The 20,378-nt window shown below is 40.9% G+C and overlaps 3 protein-coding genes across 3 annotated transcripts; all 3 read left to right on the top strand.

Moving 5' to 3' along the window:
• Positions 1 to 1,053: 1,053 nt before the first annotated feature.
• LOC121807966 (aldo-keto reductase-like) lies at positions 1,054 to 6,727 on the top strand. Its single transcript, XM_042208303.1, is given in 7 exon segments — positions 1,054 to 1,486; positions 1,636 to 1,736; positions 4,624 to 4,750; positions 5,544 to 5,589; positions 5,592 to 5,678; positions 5,780 to 5,958; positions 6,281 to 6,727. Coding segments are annotated over 7 exon segments (1,050 nt in total). The 5' UTR covers positions 1,054 to 1,216; the 3' UTR covers positions 6,521 to 6,727.
• A 1,053-nt stretch (positions 6,728 to 7,780) lies between these two features.
• LOC121809739 (putative E3 ubiquitin-protein ligase XBAT35) lies at positions 7,781 to 11,579 on the top strand. The gene is given in 10 exon segments (XM_042210512.1): positions 7,781 to 8,108; positions 8,571 to 8,685; positions 9,059 to 9,139; positions 9,239 to 9,327; positions 9,409 to 9,500; positions 9,815 to 9,896; positions 10,080 to 10,182; positions 10,571 to 10,656; positions 10,733 to 11,052; positions 11,054 to 11,579. Coding segments are annotated over 10 exon segments (1,392 nt in total). The 5' UTR covers positions 7,781 to 8,006; the 3' UTR covers positions 11,376 to 11,579.
• Positions 11,580 to 18,971: 7,392 nt separating this feature from the next.
• On the top strand, positions 18,972 to 20,173 carry LOC121809740 (protein LIGHT-DEPENDENT SHORT HYPOCOTYLS 4-like). The gene has a single exon (XM_042210513.1). The coding sequence runs from the start codon at positions 19,370 to 19,372 to the stop codon at positions 19,967 to 19,969; it is 600 nt and encodes a 199-aa protein (XP_042066447.1). The 5' UTR covers positions 18,972 to 19,369; the 3' UTR covers positions 19,970 to 20,173.
• Positions 20,174 to 20,378: the final 205 nt, after the last annotated feature.

The raw sequence follows: 20,378 nt of genomic DNA, 5'->3' as shown, positions 1-20,378 counted from the left end.
TTGTCAAACGACTCAAATATTATTACAGTTTTTGTTTTGTTAACTTTGTTTTGCATTCCAACCATTTTTAAACTGAATTGCAAGAAACAAAAGTTGCAAATGCATACCTTTAATTCGTAAAATATTTGTGACCTTTTAATTTTTCTTGGGCTATGGAGTAATGATTAATTATGGGAATAAGATGAATGTCAGGAATTAGCACTTAGCATGAATGTGGAAATTATGCAGCTTAAAAAATATGCTACTGAAATAGTTCAGGCCATTTTATTATTTATTAATACTAGTACTTCTTAATACCACATGCTTCCAATTTCACAGATTGAATTTTTATGTTACCGAAAATTGACGATTATTTTTTTGAAATCACATGATTTACTAGTTGCATGATACTCCCTATTAGGGTTACCTTGCGTATAGTTGCTTCATGAGCGCTTAGAGATAGAGATATCACTCTAACCCGACTAAACATTACTTCATCCGTCCCATAAAGTTTGTCCCAATTTAATTCAGCGAGGGTTTTAAAAAATTGTTTGACTTTGTATTAAATGGAGTGTGTAGTGGAATAAGAGTCCCCCATTCAGGAGATTGTGGTGTGTATTTAATAAGTATTTTTGGAAAGATTCCAATTGGAACAAACTTTATGGGACAGATGGAGTAATTGTTTTTCGTACTACTATTTAAATTGAATAAGGTAGGGATATTTGATTTGATGAATTATATGAATATTATTATTTATTAGGTTGAATGAATATATTACTCCCTCCGTTTTCTTAAAATAGAAACTTTGGAAATAATACGATTTTTAATGCAAAATAGGTAAAGTGAGAAAAATGGGTATAGTAAAAAAAATGAAGAGAAAAAAAAAGATGGAAATAATGTTAATAGATTGTCAATTCATTTTCTAAAATAGAGATTTTCTATTTTTAGGAAACAGCTAAAAAGGAAAAAAAATACTCTAATACTTTTTTAGGAAATACGGAGTATTTAATATAGAGATGGTACTACTAGTCTTGACTTAATCGTTAACGAGAAATGAATTTGGGTAAATTCAATACTCCTATTAGGAAATGCGGCAACGATACCCATTCAAAAAGTAAAAGGGTGTGACAAATAATAACCTAGTAGATGGAGGGCCTAAGCGAAATATAATAATCTGGAGCACCGGTTAGAATAGCTATATAGGCTCAAAGGCAGCTATCGTGTCATTAACGAATCCATGGCTTCATCGCTTAACTCCTCCGTAATTCTCGCGTCTCTCCCCGACGCTAGATGTTCCACTGCCGCCGTGACTCGTTTCCCGTTACACCAGGCGCCGCCGCAGGTCGGCGGCAGGAACCTCGCGGTGCTTTGGAGGTGGAAGAGGAAGAGGAAGAAGAAGAGCAGCAGCAGCTTCGTTGTTTTCAGCAAAAAGCAGCAGGAGAACTCGTTGCAGTACAGAAAACTCGGGGACTCCGACCTCGTAATCAGCGAAATCACTCTCGGCACTGTGAGTTCTCTCTCGATTTTGATTGAAATTATCCGTAATTTTATGGTATAGAATTTTCAGTCACATTGTAAATTTGCAATGCCTAGGGTATCTGAAGGTTTTAGATATTCTAATAGAGTGATGGAATTGTGTGGTTAAGCACATTGCAGATGACTTACGGCCAGCAGAATACGGAGAAAGAGGCTCACGAGCAGCTCAGCTACGCGTTTGAGCACTTCACCAAACTATACGTGCCACTACGAATTAGAATGTGATGAATTCATTATAAATAATCCTACAATGGGATGGAGTTTGCTAGTTATATTTGGATGGAGGCTACCAATTTTTCCTGCACTTTGTCTTTGCACATTGAATCAAGCATGTTAAGTCCATTGTTTTTCATTAATTATTTTCAAGTTTTTTGGTCTGGCTGAGATGCTTCGCAACTGAAGTTGCATAAGTTTAAAACAGCCTGTTTTAACAGACGGATTAGGTGGGTTCACATTTTCTTCAAAATAGTACTTCTAAGCACATTTTTTGTTTGCCATTTCTTGTTAATAAGAGATTCTGTTTCTGTTTTTTCTTTCCCTTTTAAGTATCCGATACCACCGCGAGAAGAGACCCAGGGGAGGACAGATCCGTATATCAGTGCTGGCTGAAGACTCAATCCTGAGACAAGGTGCGGATTTATATTAACTCTAGTTTTGTTTTGGACTTTCACTTTCATGCTTGATTGGTATCTTCATTGAGTTTTAGCCATTTTTTCCTTCCTCTTCTCACTGTTCCAAAACCTTGAGAGTCAGAAGGATTTAATGTTTTTTACTATCTATCTATGACCCATGATCCAGGATTTCGTGGGGTGTCATAACTCATAGACTTTTTACAATATCAATGGCCACGGCTGTAATTCGTAAATCTTACTTGTGATAATCTCATGGCTGTAGCATAGATATTTTTGCTAATTTTAGGCCAAAGAACTTGACAATGTAAGGCTACGGACTGTCAAATACTAATGAATTTGTTATTCCATTAATTGTTGTAAGTTGTTCATTTTTTATGGAAACAAGGCATGAAGCAGAAATGCATTACTGTCCACAAACAAATCAATTATAAAACACATAACTTAATGGTGCCATCCAAGCTAATGGCTGCTGACATTTAGAAAACTCTAGGCAACATATTTAATGGTGACCAGCACTGTTTTATACCCTAATGCAATCCTTTCCAAAATTAATCAATGACAAAACACATAACTTAATGAGATACCCCAGGTAGAACCTCAATCCAGGCGCAAATAACAAAATCCGTTGTCTTAAACCATAGCTTGATCCTTCTTTCTGCCGCTATACAGGTGATAATGATAATTCATATAATTTTCAATTTCAAACTCAATATGGATCCTTCTGTTAAGTCTCCTGAAATGTAACTTGTGGCAGTCCCCAGCTGACTCCAAGTGACCAAGATTTAATGTCAGTACCGTGTCACAATGTGTGGTACAGAACTTACAGAATATAATGTACTTTGTATAACTTCATTGGATCATCAACATGTAATGCATCAGATATAATAGTCCTCTTATGCTTTTTGCATTATGGCAGAGTTGTGAGACATCACGACATCTCTTTTCTTCAAACTAGGTTATTCTGGCAACAAAAGTGTCTGGTTACTCGGAGCGATCCCGTTATTTGCGTGACAGTAGAGAGACTCCGCGAGTTGATGCTGCTAATATCAGGGAAAGTGTGGAGAAAAGTCTTAAACGTCTTAATACCGATTACATCAACTTACTCCAGATTCACTGGTAACATCCATTACATCTTATACCAATTTCACTTCTTATTTTTTGGAATGTAAGATGTGTTTACTTGAATTTAATTTAATTCAGAAACTATTTTGTTGACTCATAAAAACCCCTGAAGGTATTTAGTTTTGCCATCTGATACTAATTATGGACTCCTCAACTAGTAATGCCCAGTCGTTACCATTTGTATGTTCAGGTGTTGGTGGTTCATATAATTCTTCTATTGGTAAAAAACAAAATTTATTCTTCTTGTTAGGTGCAGTACATTTTGGATTTAGGTCATTGCTTGTAAAAAGAAGCTTATAAACATAGATCAGAGTAGGGAGGTCATGCAGCCCGCAACCCGTGGGCTGGCCCGAATAGCCCGCCTAATTTATAGGGTTAGGGCTGAAAATTTCAAGCCCGATAAAATTAAAACCCGATTAGCCTGCACCCGATTAACCCGCAACTCGTTAGGGCCAGACCCGAAAACCCGATGATCTGGCCCGAAACCCGATAAAATTTCTATTATTCTATTTTTTACTTCTAATTCGACACTTTATTGATTAATTTTATAATATAGATAACTTTAAAAAATAACTCTCAATTTTATATTAAACATACAAATTATATATTGAATTTTTATTAATATAATAGTTGATAAATAAATTATAAACTTCAAATTCACTAAAAAAATATTTAAATTTCTAAAATATGCATTAAAATTTCACGAAATATCTCAAATATTAGTATTTGATCATGTTTATGATTGAGTTTAAGCATATATCTCAAATTTATCATAATTAAATATTTTACATTTTATGAATATAACTAATTTACATCTTTATTTATTGGATTGATAGCATGTTAATCTCATCGGTAGCAACCCGATTAACTCGCCGGGCCAGCCCGAAACCCAAGGTTTTAGGGTTAGGACTGAACTTTTAAAACCCGAAAGAAATCGCAACCCGATTAGCCCGCACCCGATTGACCCGCAACTTGAGTAGGGTTGGCCCGAAACTCGACGGGCCGACCCGATTGACATCCATAGATCAGAGTCCATACAGAAGCAGTTATCCTGGGTAAATGAAATTTTAACTTTATCTTTATGATATAGGTTCCACTCTATAGGTTTGAGACTTGTAGCTTCCTCTCGAAGGAGGTGTTTGTGTGGAGTTGTCCTAGGAAATTTCTGAAGTTTCTACTTGTCTATATATCATTCATTTGCACAAAATATCCTCATTGATAATGATGTAGCTGTAGCCGGTTTAGCTTTTAGAACAATTGAGATAACAATGAAATGGCATCATAGACTCTGCAGTCTTCACATGCACACACTAAGCCAGATATACTTGCAATTCTGCTCATAAACAACTAATTGACACTCCATGCCTGATCGGTATGTTCCATTATCTGGGGAATATCTGTATGATCATTCAAAGTGGAGGGAAAGTGTACCGTTTGCTGAGCAACTGAGGGGATTCCAAGAACTCATTGATGAGGGGAAGGTACACTTCTGTTGTTTCTGTAATGTTTTTGGCATTTGCAACAGTCAAAAGTGGAAGGGAACAGGTTGTTTCCGGAAAATTTTGACCTTATTAACTGAATGTGTTGACCAAATGATCAGATTCAGATTATTTTATTCATTGATGGCATACCTTATTTATTAAGTTTCTTTTCGCAAAGACATAATCATACTAATAATATTATGACCTCACTTATCTGTGGATAGTATGAACAAAGACCTCATATATCAAGCACATTATAGGGTCATTTACTAATACACTTGTTTTGATATTTTTTAATCACTACGTCACAAAAGCAAGAAAAAAACCTCACCACGAAAAGATGATAGCAGATAAGACTCGTAGCTAGTCAGATTTTGGGTGTATATGTCGTTTCTTGACTCCATTGAAATGAAATACATGAGTTTCTGATCAGATGAATGACAGTGGTTCGGATTGGGCTGCTCTTTTGAATCTGTTTTTCCTGAGCATGTCTAAGATGCATTATTACACACTTCCACAGATCTCATGTAAAATTTTATCTAGGAGAACACATTGCTTTGTCTGATACTCCCTCCGTCCACAAAAGTTGTTGAAAACTTTCCTTTTTTTAAATGTGCTCTTTTTTTTGTGGACAATCAAAAATGACAAATGTGCTCTATTTTTCGTGGACAGAGAGAGTATTACATTGCTTAAATTCTCTCAAATAAATAAGTAAATACTGAACAAGTCAATGCCAAGCAGTTTAGTATAACTACAACTCAATAATGGTTGCCAATTACCGAAATTTAAACAGGTGAGGTACATTGGCGTTTCCAATGAAACATCATATGGAGCCATGGAGTTGTTCATGCTGCAAAAGTTGAAGGACTACCAAAAATTGTCAGCATCCAAAATAATTATAGTATGCTGGTTAGGTGCAAATTCGAAAGTAAGTTATACTTCAGCACACTCAAGAAGAACTTGAAGAAAGTTCTATCATGACACTCAATGTCCTAATTTTACCATACAGCAAGTCGACTCAGTAAGCAGTCGACCTGGTTGAAGTGTGCCATCCAAAAAATTACAACATTGGTTTGCTTGCTTATTCTCCCCTTTCCGGTGGATCATTGAGCGGGAAGTATCTAGACATCAACTCGGAAGCTGCAAAGAAAGGCAGGCTTAACCTATTTCCTGGCTACATGGAAAGATACAATAAATCTTTCGCTAAGGTAAGAAAAGATGCTACTCCACTTTTTATGAGCACTTTCATCAAATACTTTATTCCTAGATCATTATTGTCTACATCCTTCACATATACATTAATAAAAACATTTGGCATTTCATGCTATTGAATCCTGTAAGGGAGTGTTTGCTTTGGGCAATAAGTTAGATAAAACTTATATAGACTAATTCTCCACATGCTGTCCAATTTCAGTTGTTTGATCATCTAATCCTGTAAATACTTGCTCTTATCACATGTACTATCAGTCAAGGTACCCTCAAACTTAATGAGATGGCACTGATCTATCTGTATCTAATATAAATCCCCAGGAAGTTACGATCAAGTACCTCGAGGTGGCAAAGAAACATGGGCTGAGTCTAGTTGAGTTAGCTCTTGCATTTGCACGAGACCGACCATTTGTAACCAGCTCGATCATAGGCGCCACTACTATGGACCAACTAAGAGAAAACGTCGATGCATTTTTGATGACTGAGAGGCCTCTGCCTCCTGAGGTGACACAGGATATTGAATCTGTTTTCAAAAAATTCAAAGATCCCGCAATTGATTAGGCTAGTGAATCCAAACTATAACCCCTTGTGTTTCTCTGAATATTTTCTCAGATTTTAGTGAAAAAACATTACTGTGATCAATAATCTTCACTATTCACATGTATTCATGTCAACATGTGGGAGAAGACAATAGAAAAGATTGCATGTATTGTCACTTGAGATTCTTTTTCTTTTTTGAGGGAATGGAATATTATTTGCTACGATACAATACATTCAAAATGTGAGAGTACTTTTTTGTGTTACTCTATATTTTTATACAACTATAAAATAAGAGCAGTACCCTTCTGCCCTTCATGAAGTGACCTTGAATAATTTATCTAAGTATTTTTCTTATAAGTTGCATAAAATTATTCCCCAGAATTATGCCATTATTAACAACGACTAGACCATCTGCCCCGAATTATTAAAGTTTTCATGTGTATTGTCGGTATAATAGTATATTAACTGTATCTATAATATCTTCGTTCAGTTCAGGGACATCGTTCCAAATTAAGAAGAAAAAAGTGAGATTCATAATTCGATCCTCACCGTTCCAAAATGGCAAAGCCTTTACCAAATTAAGAAGAAAAAAGAAGAGAGACACAAAAAGTACAAAACATGAAATCTAGCAGTATTCTTGGCCATGATGATCCTTCAATGCACCTCCGGGTCGGACCTGATCTCATCTAGGCCTAACCCGGAGGATGACCCGACGTTTGCCACCACGGACCCTCAGTCTTCCATTTGTGCCAAGATGAAGATCCCACTATCCGGCAATGTACATATCATCTTATTTCTACATTTCTCTACATGTCATCCATTGATGAAGTTTCGTCTTCCTTTTTAAACCACTCCGTATAAATTTGAAATCTATGTAAATAAGACAATAAATTAATACTAGTAATACATAAAGGAAGCACCCCCTCCACCTAAAGTTACACAAATTAATTAGAAACAATAATATTGGAAGGTAATCGGCTTCAAGCCGCGCCTGGATTTATAATTTCATTTACTTAAACTTAGTCTCGAATAAATATATATTAAATAATTTGTTAATTTTTAAAAACTGTTACCATTTTGCTATCGCTATATTTCATTGAAATATATTACTTTGTATCTTTATGAAAAAATTTGCCTATTTTTATTATTCGGCAATTTTCTTTGATTTATCGTATGGAAGACCACAATTATTGTCTTGGAATAAGTAAGATTCGTGGAAATTAAAGAGGCTAAATTATTAAATCTCAGTCACTTTGATTAAAATTTTAAATCATGGAAATGTGAATCTTGCATTTGATTTTCTTTTCTTATTGAGTAAGGAACCAACCTCATATGAAACATCTCCATATCCAGACCCGCGTCGCCCCCAATTCACCAAGTTCTTTGATTATATAATTCCACTTTTATTTTTCTTTCTCTTATCCCTTTTTTGGGATAACGAATTGGGCGATCATTTTTTCTTCGTATTTTCCTTCCTTTTTGATTGTTCCAAGAAGGAAGAAAATCAATGGGGCAGCAAACATCTAAAGATCAATTGCTGTTTCAGCAGGTGAATTATGGGAATATTGAGGGCATCAAAGCTCTCAGAACTCAAGGTGCTGGTCTTGAGGTATCCCATCTAATCATTCTTGCAAAATTTCCCGTGTTTTATATGTATAGGTTTTATGCTGTTGATGTTAGTCAATGCCTATCCCTATCCCTATCCGATTACATATGAAATGGCACAATTGGCTCATATGTGAAGCTGGGTTTGTGTTTCTTTTGTTTTAACAAGTTTCGAGTGTTCGGTAGCAAAAAAAATCATTTTGTTTTAATAGCTAAAATGATGTTCGGTGTTTTTTTTATGTTGTTGTTTTATGGGTGCATCATACACATTAATCCTGTATCACTTGATGCTCCAAGCTTGAATCATAGCGAATTAAAGTCGATTGCAAGTAACAGCGTAACTGCATAACTAGTATGAATCCATAGTTCACAGGGTCGGGGATGGGATAGTTTGTTTGATGTTATTATGTTAAAACCGTATTTAAGAATTCACGTTTTGTGTGCTGAATTCTTTTTCTGGTGGCAGTGGATTGACAGCGAGGGCAAGACTGCGCTGATTGTAGCTTGCATGAACCCACAGCTTTATAACGTAGCAAAAACTTTGATTGAATTGGGTGCCAATGTCAATGTATACCGTCCAGGTAATTTCGTGTGTTCCTTCCGTTCCATATATGCAGTGTTTCGTGATTTTACTTGCCTACCTTCTCGTTTCTAATAGTGCCGTTCCCTCCCTATCTGCAACTGCAATGCTTGAAACTGGAAATTGTCAATAAACTATTGGTTGCTAATTCATTAAAAAAAGAAAATTGATTGTCAGTTGATTGTGCTCATGCTACTACAATCACATAAATCATCATTAGCCATGTTTCAAGTTCTCTCTGTTTCTCGGATGGCAAAACATGATTTTACGCTTCAAGTACATGCTATGAAAACTTATGATTCAAATTATCCCAGTTTTTGTTTGATTCTCTTGCATGTTTCTTTATCTTCAAAAACTTTCTTTTTCTCTTGAAGGTCGCCATGCAGGAACTCCTTTACATCATGCTGCCAAAAGAGGGCTGGATCAGACTGTTAAATTACTTCTTTCACACGGAGGTGAGCATTCCCACACCCTCGATTTGCCATGATTCTGAGTCAAGTAGATTAAATGTGTTTATTATCTCTTCTTATTTGGATTTTCCATTGAAACTTCAGCAAATGCCCTTATAATGAATGATGATTGTAATACCCCACTTGATCTTGCTAGAGCCAAAGGGTTTGTCAATGTTGTACGAGCTATTGAGGTATACTCGTAACTCATTCTGGTTCAGTTTCTTTGCTAACGGTGATTCTGATAGCTCACCTCTTTCTGGTATGCTGCTCAGAGCCATCTTTGCTTGTTCGCTGGTTGGCTGCGGGAACAATACGGACCTGGATTTCTGGAACGTTTTGCGCCTCAACTGCTCTCAAGAAAAGTGTGAGTACAAACTTGGTGTTTCTGTTTATATTGTTTAGTGTAGAGTATTCGTGTTGGAGTTGGTCCTTTGGGTGATACCTCTCGAATATAGCTTGGTTCTCACTTCATTCAATTCTCTTACTGGATTACTAACCAATGTCCATATACCACATATCATTCGATTTGATTAAGAAGTAGGAGCCATTAGCTTTCTTCTGATCTAGTCCTTTTGACTTGTAAATGGTCTTCTTTGCCTTTCAATATGCTCTTCTAGTTGCATAGATTTATGTTCTTGTTAACACATACCTTGACTTCTTTCTCTAATATCTTTGCAGATGGGTGGTTGTCTTGCCGTGCGGTTCCCGTAATCTTGCAAGGCCTTTCAAGTTGGAGCTTGCTATTTATACCAGTCCACAGGTACCTTATTATATTCTTCCGTGCCAATCAACTGTAGTGTGTGCTTATCTGTCGTAGATGCTTTCCACAAGTTCATATCTCATACACGGACAAACTCAAGGGTTTAGAGAGGTTACAAATAGTTTCATTTGTAAGAGTATACTTTGCAACAACCTGGTGATGTGTTGTCGTGGTATTTATCAGGATGCTCAACCAAGCATGACTATTCAACTATGGAAGGCCAACTTAGAAGAACCAAATTTCAACCAGCCAGATCCTGCAGCAATCATATCTGATATATCTAAAAGTAAGTTGTTACATTTATTCTTTATTATGATTACCCATGTTAATGCTAGATTGGTCTATTCATTAGCTGAGGATTAACTAGTAGATGTGCTGCGGCGGGGCATATATTGGGTAATAGGTCTTTTAATAGGAGACTTTAATGGATTTTTACCCTTGTTTCTATTCCTAGGCCAACCAGTGGCGCGAAATTTTGTACACTTACTGCTTTATTTCATTCACTCTCACTTTCGATAAGGGAATCTAAAATTATGACGGAAAGAGTTGAAGAAGTGCTACTTTAAAGTTTGAACTAATCACCGGTGTCAGAGATTTATGTCGTTCTTCATGAAAATAGTTGCAAACATGTGTCGTTGAAGGCGGAATCATTTTTGTGTCTCCTGCATTTGCAGGTACTCGAATCAAACTGGCACCTGCTATTGAAAGTGAAAAGCACCAATTGCAAAGGTTTTGCAGTGCCTGTAAAGGAATTCCTCAGGTATTCACATTCTCTCTCTCTGTCATTCATGTATTGTTATTGAATTCTTGAACTGAATGAATGGATTGAAAATCAGGTGATGCACCCGTCATTTCCTTTCGGCAACCAACCCCCCACTGCTCCACCGACTGCAGGTGCATCAAGTGCAGAAGACGACGAGCTACTGGCAATGGCGATCAGTGCTTCTCTTCAGTCAGTCACACACGAGGGTGCATCAAATGCTGACACATATCTTGGATCCGAAGCCAGTCCATCCACAAGCACAGCCAGCTCAAGCAATAGCTCCAATCATGTTGAGCCTCACAAGAAGGGAGCAGCAAGTGGGGTCAAATCAGAAACTCAGCAAGCTGGATCTATAGCCTCTCACGTCAACGACCACACCGACCCCTCTGTTGTCCGTTTCTGTTCCATCTGCTCCTCCCGCTTCAGATGCTGATATAGGCACCAGTCCCATTATTTACCCGTCTATCGACACTAGCCCAATTGATCTATCTTCGTCCACTGTGGATGCCTTGACTGGTGAAGCCAATGCAAAGGAAGGCGAGGAAACAACTTCCTCTTGTACTATATGCCTCGACGCCCCGCTCGAGGGCGCATGCGTCCCATGTGGCCACATGGCTGGATGCATGAGGTGTTTGAACGAAATTAAGGCGAAGAGCTGGGGTTGTCCCGTGTGTCGATCCAGGATTGATCAGATTATTCGTATATACGCCGTTTGATTTCCGATTATCGGAAGCTGTTGGTCATCTGCAGGAATCGAGGATGGAAGGCTGAAGTTATCGAACTAGTCGAATGAGTTGTAGTAGCAATTCAAAATATGGTGAAGGGATTAATGAGAGGTTGAGTTTGTGATTGTGTGCTATACATATATTGTAAGTGATAGTTATGTATATTGTGTTTTCGAATAATATTATTGTTCTTAATCAAAGTTGTACATGGCAACCTAAAAATGTGGCAAATGTTATGTCACTAAAGAAAATAATACGTTGAAGATTGCGATATGAAAAAATTTTGATGTTGATGGAGGAGATGGAGATTGACAATTTGATATGAGAAAATTGATGGTCTTATGTGGACTGCTTACCCATAATAAATGAGGGAAAATAAATAAATATATATATCCTTGACTTTACTTTTTTTTCTCCATACATTTTATAAATAGTCTCTTAGGCCATCCACAATAACCGCCCAGCGACCGCCCAGCCGAGCGCCGGCGCTGGGCGATCTATTGCAGCCGCCCAGCGGGCGATTGGAGAGAGAAACCGCGCAGCGCTGGGCGGTCGCGTGGCGCTGGGCGGTCGGCTGGGCGGTCCGTTCGGCGCTATTGCAGCGCCAGGATCGCCCAGCGCACCGCCTAGCGCGAAAATTAATTTTTTTTTCCGAAACACTATATATACGCGCTTTGCTCGTCATTTTCATTCGCACCACTTGTTTTAACGAGTACTCTCTCCATCTTAATTTCTGTTCAAGATCAACAACGGGAAATGGATCTCAACAACGAGCCTAGTTCCGGGAGTAGCGGGTCACAAACTCCGACGATCCCTGTGGGAAGTGGATAGGGTCAGGTGCCCGGGTACTACAACATGTACCCGTGGCAGCAGATGATGCCCGGGGCCCCAATGGGGGGGAGTCCGCCGGGGGGGTTTCCGCCGACACCGGGGTGGGTACCCGGGATGCAGATGATGCCCGGGGGAGCACCGGCGACACAGTGGACTCCGGGGGTCGTACCGGCGACACAGTGGACTCCGGGGGTCGTACCGGCTACACAGGGGACTCCGGGGGTCGTACCGGCTACACAGGGGACTCCGGGGGGGGGGTCCCCGGCGACGGCGGGGGATGTCTATCACCCTAGTTTTGATTTTTCGACTGGGTCTTCGCACACATCGACCCAAACACCCTTGGGGTTTGATAGTTTCTCCTTAGATGAGTTGGGGTTTGATACTCTCGGAGCTCCGGAGACTCTAGTTCAAGGGGGGGCAGTGCCGGGGCGTGGCGCCCCAAAGAAGAAGGGCAAGCAGAAGGTCGGCGAGTCGTCGCAGCCGGGTGAGGAGGAGGTACGGAGGAGGTGGACGGACGACGAGAACGTCGCGCTCAGCAAGGCGTGGGTGAGTGTTTGCGACGATCCTCTCGTTTCGAACGAGCAAAGGATCGTCAACATGTGGGGCAAGATAGCAGCAGCCTACCAGAGATTTTGCCCGGAGGGGAGGTCCCGGAAGGGCTGGAACCGAATCAGGGCGGCGGTCTCCCGATTTTCGGGTTTGTACACCAACGCACTCCGCATGATGAGCAGTGGCCAAACGGAGGATGACTGCAGGAGAATAGCGGAGAAAGCCTTCCCACTGAAGGGTTTATACAAGGACTTCACCTACTGGAACTGCTATCTTGTACTGAGCGAGTCCGAGAAGTTCCGAGTAGGCGTCGACTCTGGTTGGCCGAAGAAGCAATGACTGAACTACACCGGCGATTACAGCGGCAGCAGCGGAGGTTCCCACGACCTCCCCGAGACGACGCAGGAGTTCCCCACGCCGCGTTCGGTCGGTGGCCGACCTCGCCCGATTGGGCGCAAGCGCGCTCAGCAGGCGGCGAGAGGAAACGCCGGGGCTTCCCAGGAGGTCCAGTCGGCATCCCCCCTTGGCCAATCCACCCAGGAGCTCAAATTCTTCGCTCGCGCCCAAACGCGCGCTCAGTTGATCAAGACGATGGCCGAATGGCGGGTGGCGACGGATCCCGTGGAGAAGAGCGTGCTTCAAACCTTGCTCATGAGCCTGCAGGACGAGTTGGAGGCTATACAGAGGGAGACCGGTGGCGGCGGCAGCGGCGTAGGCGGCGGAGGCGACGGCGATGGTGGCGGCGGCGATGGTGGCGACGGAGGCGACAGCGACGGAGGCGACGACGACGGAGACGAGGAGTGAATTGTCACTCTTTTTTATTAATGTATTTTTTTTTAAAATTAATGTACTTTTTTTAAATTATTGTACTTTTTAAAATTTTAATAGTATTATTAAACTTTTCCCGTATATGTCTCGTAAATTAAATTCCGTATATTGTGTGATTGTTAATTATGTCATTTTATATAATTGTTATTAGTGATGTGGCTGGGCTATTTATGATGTGGCAGGGCTATTTATGATGTGGCAGGAGGATTTTTAGTGCTGATGATGTGGCAGTGACTAGGCTATGGCTGGGCTATTGTTGGGCTATTCCTATTGTGGATGGCCTTATTTCATTAAGAATACTTCATATGTAAAAGCATAATCTAAACCATCATTTTCTACTACATTATGGCTAAACATAATACTACTATATGTTTGAAATTAGCATATATTTGAATTGATGAATAATAGTACGAAAATGTGTCAGTATTTTATTTCCGATTACATTGAATATAGTTTAATAATGTGTGGAAAATGAATTTTAGGTGGTAGGGGTAGGTTTATTTGAGTGATCATATCGACATGTGTCAAAGATTATGTGGTAGGATTCTATATTAAATTATGTAGTAATAAACACATCAAATTACTTATCTATCTCAATCTATTACAACAACACTACTAGTATTAATAATGGTAGGAGGTAAAACAATAGTAAATATTCTTAAATTGTACTTTTAAATACAGCAATAAATTACCTCGCAAATTAATTTTAATTACATGATGCGCGAAAGTGGCACCAAAAAGTAAAAATGTCTTATCTTTTAAATACTTATTAGTACTAAATTGCCTCAAAAATTATTCTTTTCAATTACCTCAGATGATTGTTTAAACTTTCACATAAATTGTTTATTAAAACATGAGCACGTGCTTTGGTTAATCAAAGTGGAAACAAGAATAATAGAGGCCCCCCAAGAACTTAAAATTAATTCGAATCTATCTTACTATCAGTTTCTTCACATTAATTTCTTTTTCTAAATTATCAACATCATCGTTAGAGTTGATAATGGCATGCAATTTGGTGCATCTAATTCGATTTGTTTGTGTTGGACATGTTGCCGAACCAGAACAATTACAATAGAGTGTCGAATGACGGATTGTCGATTTGCTCGTATAAGTGTGAATTTAATTTGTACTTAATCAAAATGAATTTTAAAAGATACGAAGGCGCGGCAGAAGCCGACCCAAACCCTAGCTGCCTCGTCCCTTCTGACGCGCCCCGGATATTGATCTACCCCGCCACTGCCTAATGGCACCTACAACATGATTTTCAATATTTATCCTAACAACCTTTAGTTTATGTGTTCCTCATTATATTGCTCCTCGTATATCTTGTCATCAACGACTTGTCTGTAACTAATGCGATTTGTATCATAGCTCGATAAGGTCAACCACTAGCGTTGAAGAAAGATGAATCGACGGTGTGATGATACCACAACAATAGTTTATGAGCCTAGTTAAATCTCATTGACATGCCCTCATGTATGGTGATGCCTTGAACTTTATAAATTGGCTAAATCATTTGTGCTTTGAACTTTTTGTAGTTGGCCAATAGAGCAATGTAGGACATTTAAATTCTCAAATATTACGGACTGGCGTAGTTCAGGGTTATAATTCAGTTGTTTACAGTCGAATTTATGTTTATTGCTTTGGTAGTTATTTGATCCTTTGTGTATTTTCGTTCCTTTTTTGCGTGCTTTGTCTTGGTAGTCTATTCTTTCTTACAATTTTCTTAGCTAGTTGATAGGCGCTATATCATGCGTGTTTTATGACTGTTGTTTGAAACTTTTTCATTAAGTTGAAATTATTATGCATGAAACCACACCTCTGTGGATGAGGTTGGTTGATATCACCAACTCTTTCCTCGTAATTCTGCTGCTTTTCTTCCGTAGCAATTATAAATAGTTTTTATCTCTATGTTCAGTTATTGCTTTTCATTTTTGTTTTTTATTCTAAATTGTTTATATACTACAACTACTCTATTACTCGCTATTTTTTTTAATTAGAACATTCCATAACAAAGAAAAGTTCATTATTCCTTCCCAAATAGTAGTAGTTGATTTCATGATGGTTATGATATATCGATTCAAATAAACTATATATGTTCCAAGATTTTTAATGTCATTATTAAATTTATTAATATAGTAGTAAATTATAGTATATTATTAAAAATACATTGAATTCAATAAACCCACACTTTAGAGTGAGAATGCTCTACTTGATTGGTTTTCATTCTACTCCGAGTTCATTGAATCACAATCTCAAGTCACTTTCATACAAAAGACCACTATATCTCTATCTACTTAGATTGTCCAGGACGTCGACTTTTCAAATAAATGGCCTCTATTTCATTTAGAGGGACCCAATTTTGACTTACAATTCATTTAATTGCCGAAAAGGGAGTAAGTTCAAAATTGATAACATGTAGTACTTGTATCCAAAAAAATATTACTGCAAAAATTATATGGACCATTTACTACATTAGGTATTCACATGGAAACCAATTATTAATACCCCCTAGCTACTTCAGTACTAATGTTGACGGTGGACGACCTTCGTAAATAATTATGAATACACCAACGCGCATCTCATGGATATAGAATTTATTTATTGTAAATTATGTTAATCATAAATAAAAAATTATAAAGCCACAGTACTCCTATATCACTAATTGGAAACAGTGAATATACTGTATCAATTGGGCTTAGAGCATCTCCAATGGCGGACGTCCGGTCGGACATCCGGTCGGACGTCGCGACGGGCGACCGGGACGTCCGCCATTGTGGCGTTTAGGGTCGGATACGGACGTCCCGTGAGGACGTCGGGTGTCCTCGGACGTCCCTGCGACGGGCGGGCGGACGTCCGCCACTGTGGCAAGGGTCGGACGTCCCGCTCGGATGTCCGAAATTTCTTTTTTTTTTAAACTCTATATATACGGCTCGTTGAACTTCATTTCATTTGCACCACTTGTTGTTAACAAGTTTCTCTCTTCTTTTACTACAAATTTCATTTCTACTTTTAATGGAGAACGATAGGAACTCCCCGGCCACGAGCGAGTCGCAGACTCCGGCGTTTCCCATCGACCTGGAGGGAAACGTCAGCGGAAATGCGACAACGGTTCCGGCAATGGGACAGATGGGTGGAATGGGTGGGATGATGTCCCCTTATATGTACAATTGGATGGGACAGATGGGTGGTATGGGTGGTATGATGCCCAGGGCAGCCGGGATGGGGGGCATGACCCCAAATATGATGATGCCGGGGATGGGGATGGGGGGCATGACCCCAAATATGATGGGGATGGGTGGGATGATGCAGGGGATGATGCCGGGGATGATGCCGGGGATGATGCATGTGGGAGGGGGTGGCAGGGGCCCTGAACCACTTGCGGACGATGTCTATCGGCCGGTTGTGGATACGCAGTCTACTGATACCCCTTCCACTTATGTTCCGGATACTCAGTTCACCGGCATAGATACTTTCTCTTTTGAGGAGTTGGGGATATCTCCAGTCAGGCAGACGCCCGATGATGTGGGCGGGGGCAGGGGGAAGGGACGTGGCAAGGGCAAGGGGAAAGCCCCAGGGTCTTCCTCACGAACGGTGGCAGATGAGGAGGAGACGGAAAAGAGGACGATCTGGAGCCAGTAGGAAAACGTCGCGCTTGCGAAGGCTTGGGTTGCAATAGTCGAGGATCCCTATGTCGGTGCCAACCAGCATATTGACAGACTGTGGCATCGGATCGCTGAAGCCTACCACACACACAAACCGGCTGGGGCGAAGCGTCGCGTTCCCGAACAGTGCCGGAAACAGTGGGAGCGGTTGAGGCCTAAGCTTAGTCGATTTGCTGGCCTCTACCAAAACAACCTTCGCCAGGCAAGCAGCGGTATGTCCGAGGAGGATGTCCGGAACCGTGCCTTTGCTCAGTACCCTGACAGAGCCTTGAAACTCAAACAATTCGACCAGTGGGATGCCTTTCTCGTGGTGAAGGATTCCCCAAAGTTTTGTGGGGGAGTCGAATCGGGCTGGGCGAAGCGGACGAAGATCAACGCTTCCGGTGAATACAGCAGTAGTGCTGGTTCGCACGAGCTCCCGGAAGCCGACGAAGTGTCCCCGCTACCGCAATCAGACTCTCGCCGTCGTCGTCGCCCGGTTGGGCAAAAGGCTGCGCAGCGGAGGGCTAGGGGAACCAGCAGCGGTAGCGGGTCGTTCGAGGTCGAATCGGAGGCCCCCGCTCCCCAAGAAGATATCGACCGCCTCGCCCCCGCGCAGTTAACGACAAGCTTGGTCCGGACCATGCATAGGTGGCATAGCACGACCGATCCGCTGTACAAGAGGATGCTGAAGGATGTCATCGATGGATGTCGGCGCGATTTGGGGATGCCCCCCATTGGAGATGATGGCGCCGAGATTAGCGGAGGGGACGACGGGGGCGGCACGGGCGACGGGGGCGGTACGGGCGAAGGTGACGGCACGGGCGACGGGGGCGGCACGGGCGACGAGGACAGCGCGGAGTGAGCCGGGGATGTTGGATTATGTATTTTTCTTTTTTTGAATGACTATGTATTTTGCTTTTTTTCTAACTATGTTTTTTTTTATGTTTTATGAATATGTATTCTTGCCCGTATTTTACTTTCCCGTATTCCGTGTCAAAATTATATTTCCGTTTTTACGTAATTAAATTATTGTGATTTTTTTTATTGCGGGATGTCCTAGTGGGAAGGGCGATGGGAATGGCGGATTGTGCAGGGGATGTCCTAGTGACGTGGCAGTGGGATGAGAAGTCCTAATGACGTGGCGTGAGGTGTTTTTGGGATGTCCTAGTGGGATGTCCGCCCACTGGAGATGCTCTTAACTGAGACATTGTGGTCACTTATAAAGGTGTTGTCAAATCAAAGAAAGTGTTTCTAGAATTTGCATTTCATTTAGACTCACACTATAAATATACGTATGTGGTTTTGCAATGCACATTCCATACAATTCCACGTCCTATATACAAAAATAAAATATGCATGTGTAATAAAACATTTGATGAGAGCTCACAGTGTACAAAAACACACCAAATACTCACTCAAAATTCTACATATATGATCTCTTAGTTTATTAATGATATTATACACCATTAAATACTACTCCTTATTAACATATATATAAATATAAACATAATCCACTGCACTACTATTAAAAATTTATTAAGAATAGAGTAATTAAGGGGTTCTATGTCCCAATTTGAGCATCTAATTATATTATCTATAATCTCCCTGCCCTACCTTGCAACCTCTTTTTACATCCACAAAAACCCTACTAGGTCCCTCTTTCCCAACAACCTATACTACCATTTTCCAATTACCAATACTCTCTCGTAAAAGCACACTAACACTATCACATTTCACACCATGCTACTCCTCCCTCCATTTTAGGAAAGTAAAAGTAAATCCCCCAATCCCTTCATTTTTCTTGCAGCCACATAAAAGCTAAGTTTTCTAGGATTGAACAAACAACAGCCAAAAAAGGAGATTTTAAGGTCAATGTTTTTTCCCACTGTTAAACAAAGTGAAAAAAGAAAAAAAAAATTTAAAAATCACCCCCTCTCCTTTTTCAGTCTACAACCTCAATTTCCCATACAATTTTCACCTACCCTTTATTTATGGTAAATGCCCAAACCCTATTTCCTTCCCTTCATGCTCAATCATTGCTATTTCCTCTGTTGGTTAATTTCTCCAACCCTAGCTTAGATCCTCTCTCCCTCCCTCTCTCTCTCTCTCTCTAGAGAAGATCACTAAATCATGGATCCGATCACTCAAGAAATGCTCTCATCAAGCGGAGAAATCAACACCTTCACCATCACCACCACCTCCTCCTCGCCCTCGTCCTCCTCCTCGTCCTCATCCGTCGCGGGCGCCATGATGGGCCCCGCAGCCGGGTCCTCCGCCACGACCCTGAGCCGATACGAGAACCAGAAGCGTCGCGACTGGAACACGTTCGGGCAGTACCTCCGCAACCACCGGCCGCCGCTCTCCCTCGGCCTCTGCAGCGGCGCACACGTCCTCGAATTCCTCCGCTACCTCGACCAGTTCGGTAAGACCAAAGTCCACACGCAACTCTGCCCCTTCTTCGGCCACCCCAACCCCCCCTCCCCCTGCCCCTGCCCCCTCCGCCAGGCCTGGGGCAGCCTTGACGCCCTCATAGGCCGCCTCAGAGCCGCCTATGAGGAAAACGGGGGCAAGCCCGAGGCCAATCCCTTTGCGGCCAGGGCTGTCCGCCTCTACCTCCGCGAGGTAAGAGACTCGCAGTCCAAGGCCAGGGGGATCAGCTACGAGAAGAAGAAGCGCAAGCGGCCCCCGCCACAGCCCTCCTCGTTGCCTCCCCCTGACCGAGGGATTTGATTAGCATATTATTGCATGGGATCATCCTTCTTTTAAAATCTACTATCGTTTTAAGTCAATGATGCATCATCTATTTAAGGTACCCTAACTTTTTTCCCTATCCTTAATTCTTACTACAAGATTGTTGTTGTTTTTGCTGTATTCTGCTATTTTTAGTATGAACATTCGTTAGATTTTATGGGGTTTAATTAGTTGATGATGAAATCGAAGGTTTCTATTTATGGTTACAAAATATTGATTGGTAATTCATGTTTTAATGAAACCTCAAACATGGCAGGTTCTTTAGAGTGTCCACTATAAGGCGGACACGCCTAATAGCCCCGCCCCAGTTTTTGTCCATAGCCCCAATTTTGTTGTCTATAGCCCCAAAATTCTATTTCCGCCACTATAGTGGACACCTCCAATAGCC

This window comes from Salvia splendens, chromosome 6 (genome assembly GCF_004379255.2).
Source record: "Salvia splendens isolate huo1 chromosome 6, SspV2, whole genome shotgun sequence".
In the NCBI taxonomy this organism is placed as follows: Eukaryota; Viridiplantae; Streptophyta; class Magnoliopsida; order Lamiales; family Lamiaceae; genus Salvia; species Salvia splendens.
Note: the sequence above shows the minus strand (reverse complement) of the source record. Positions and strands in the feature narration are given on the sequence as shown.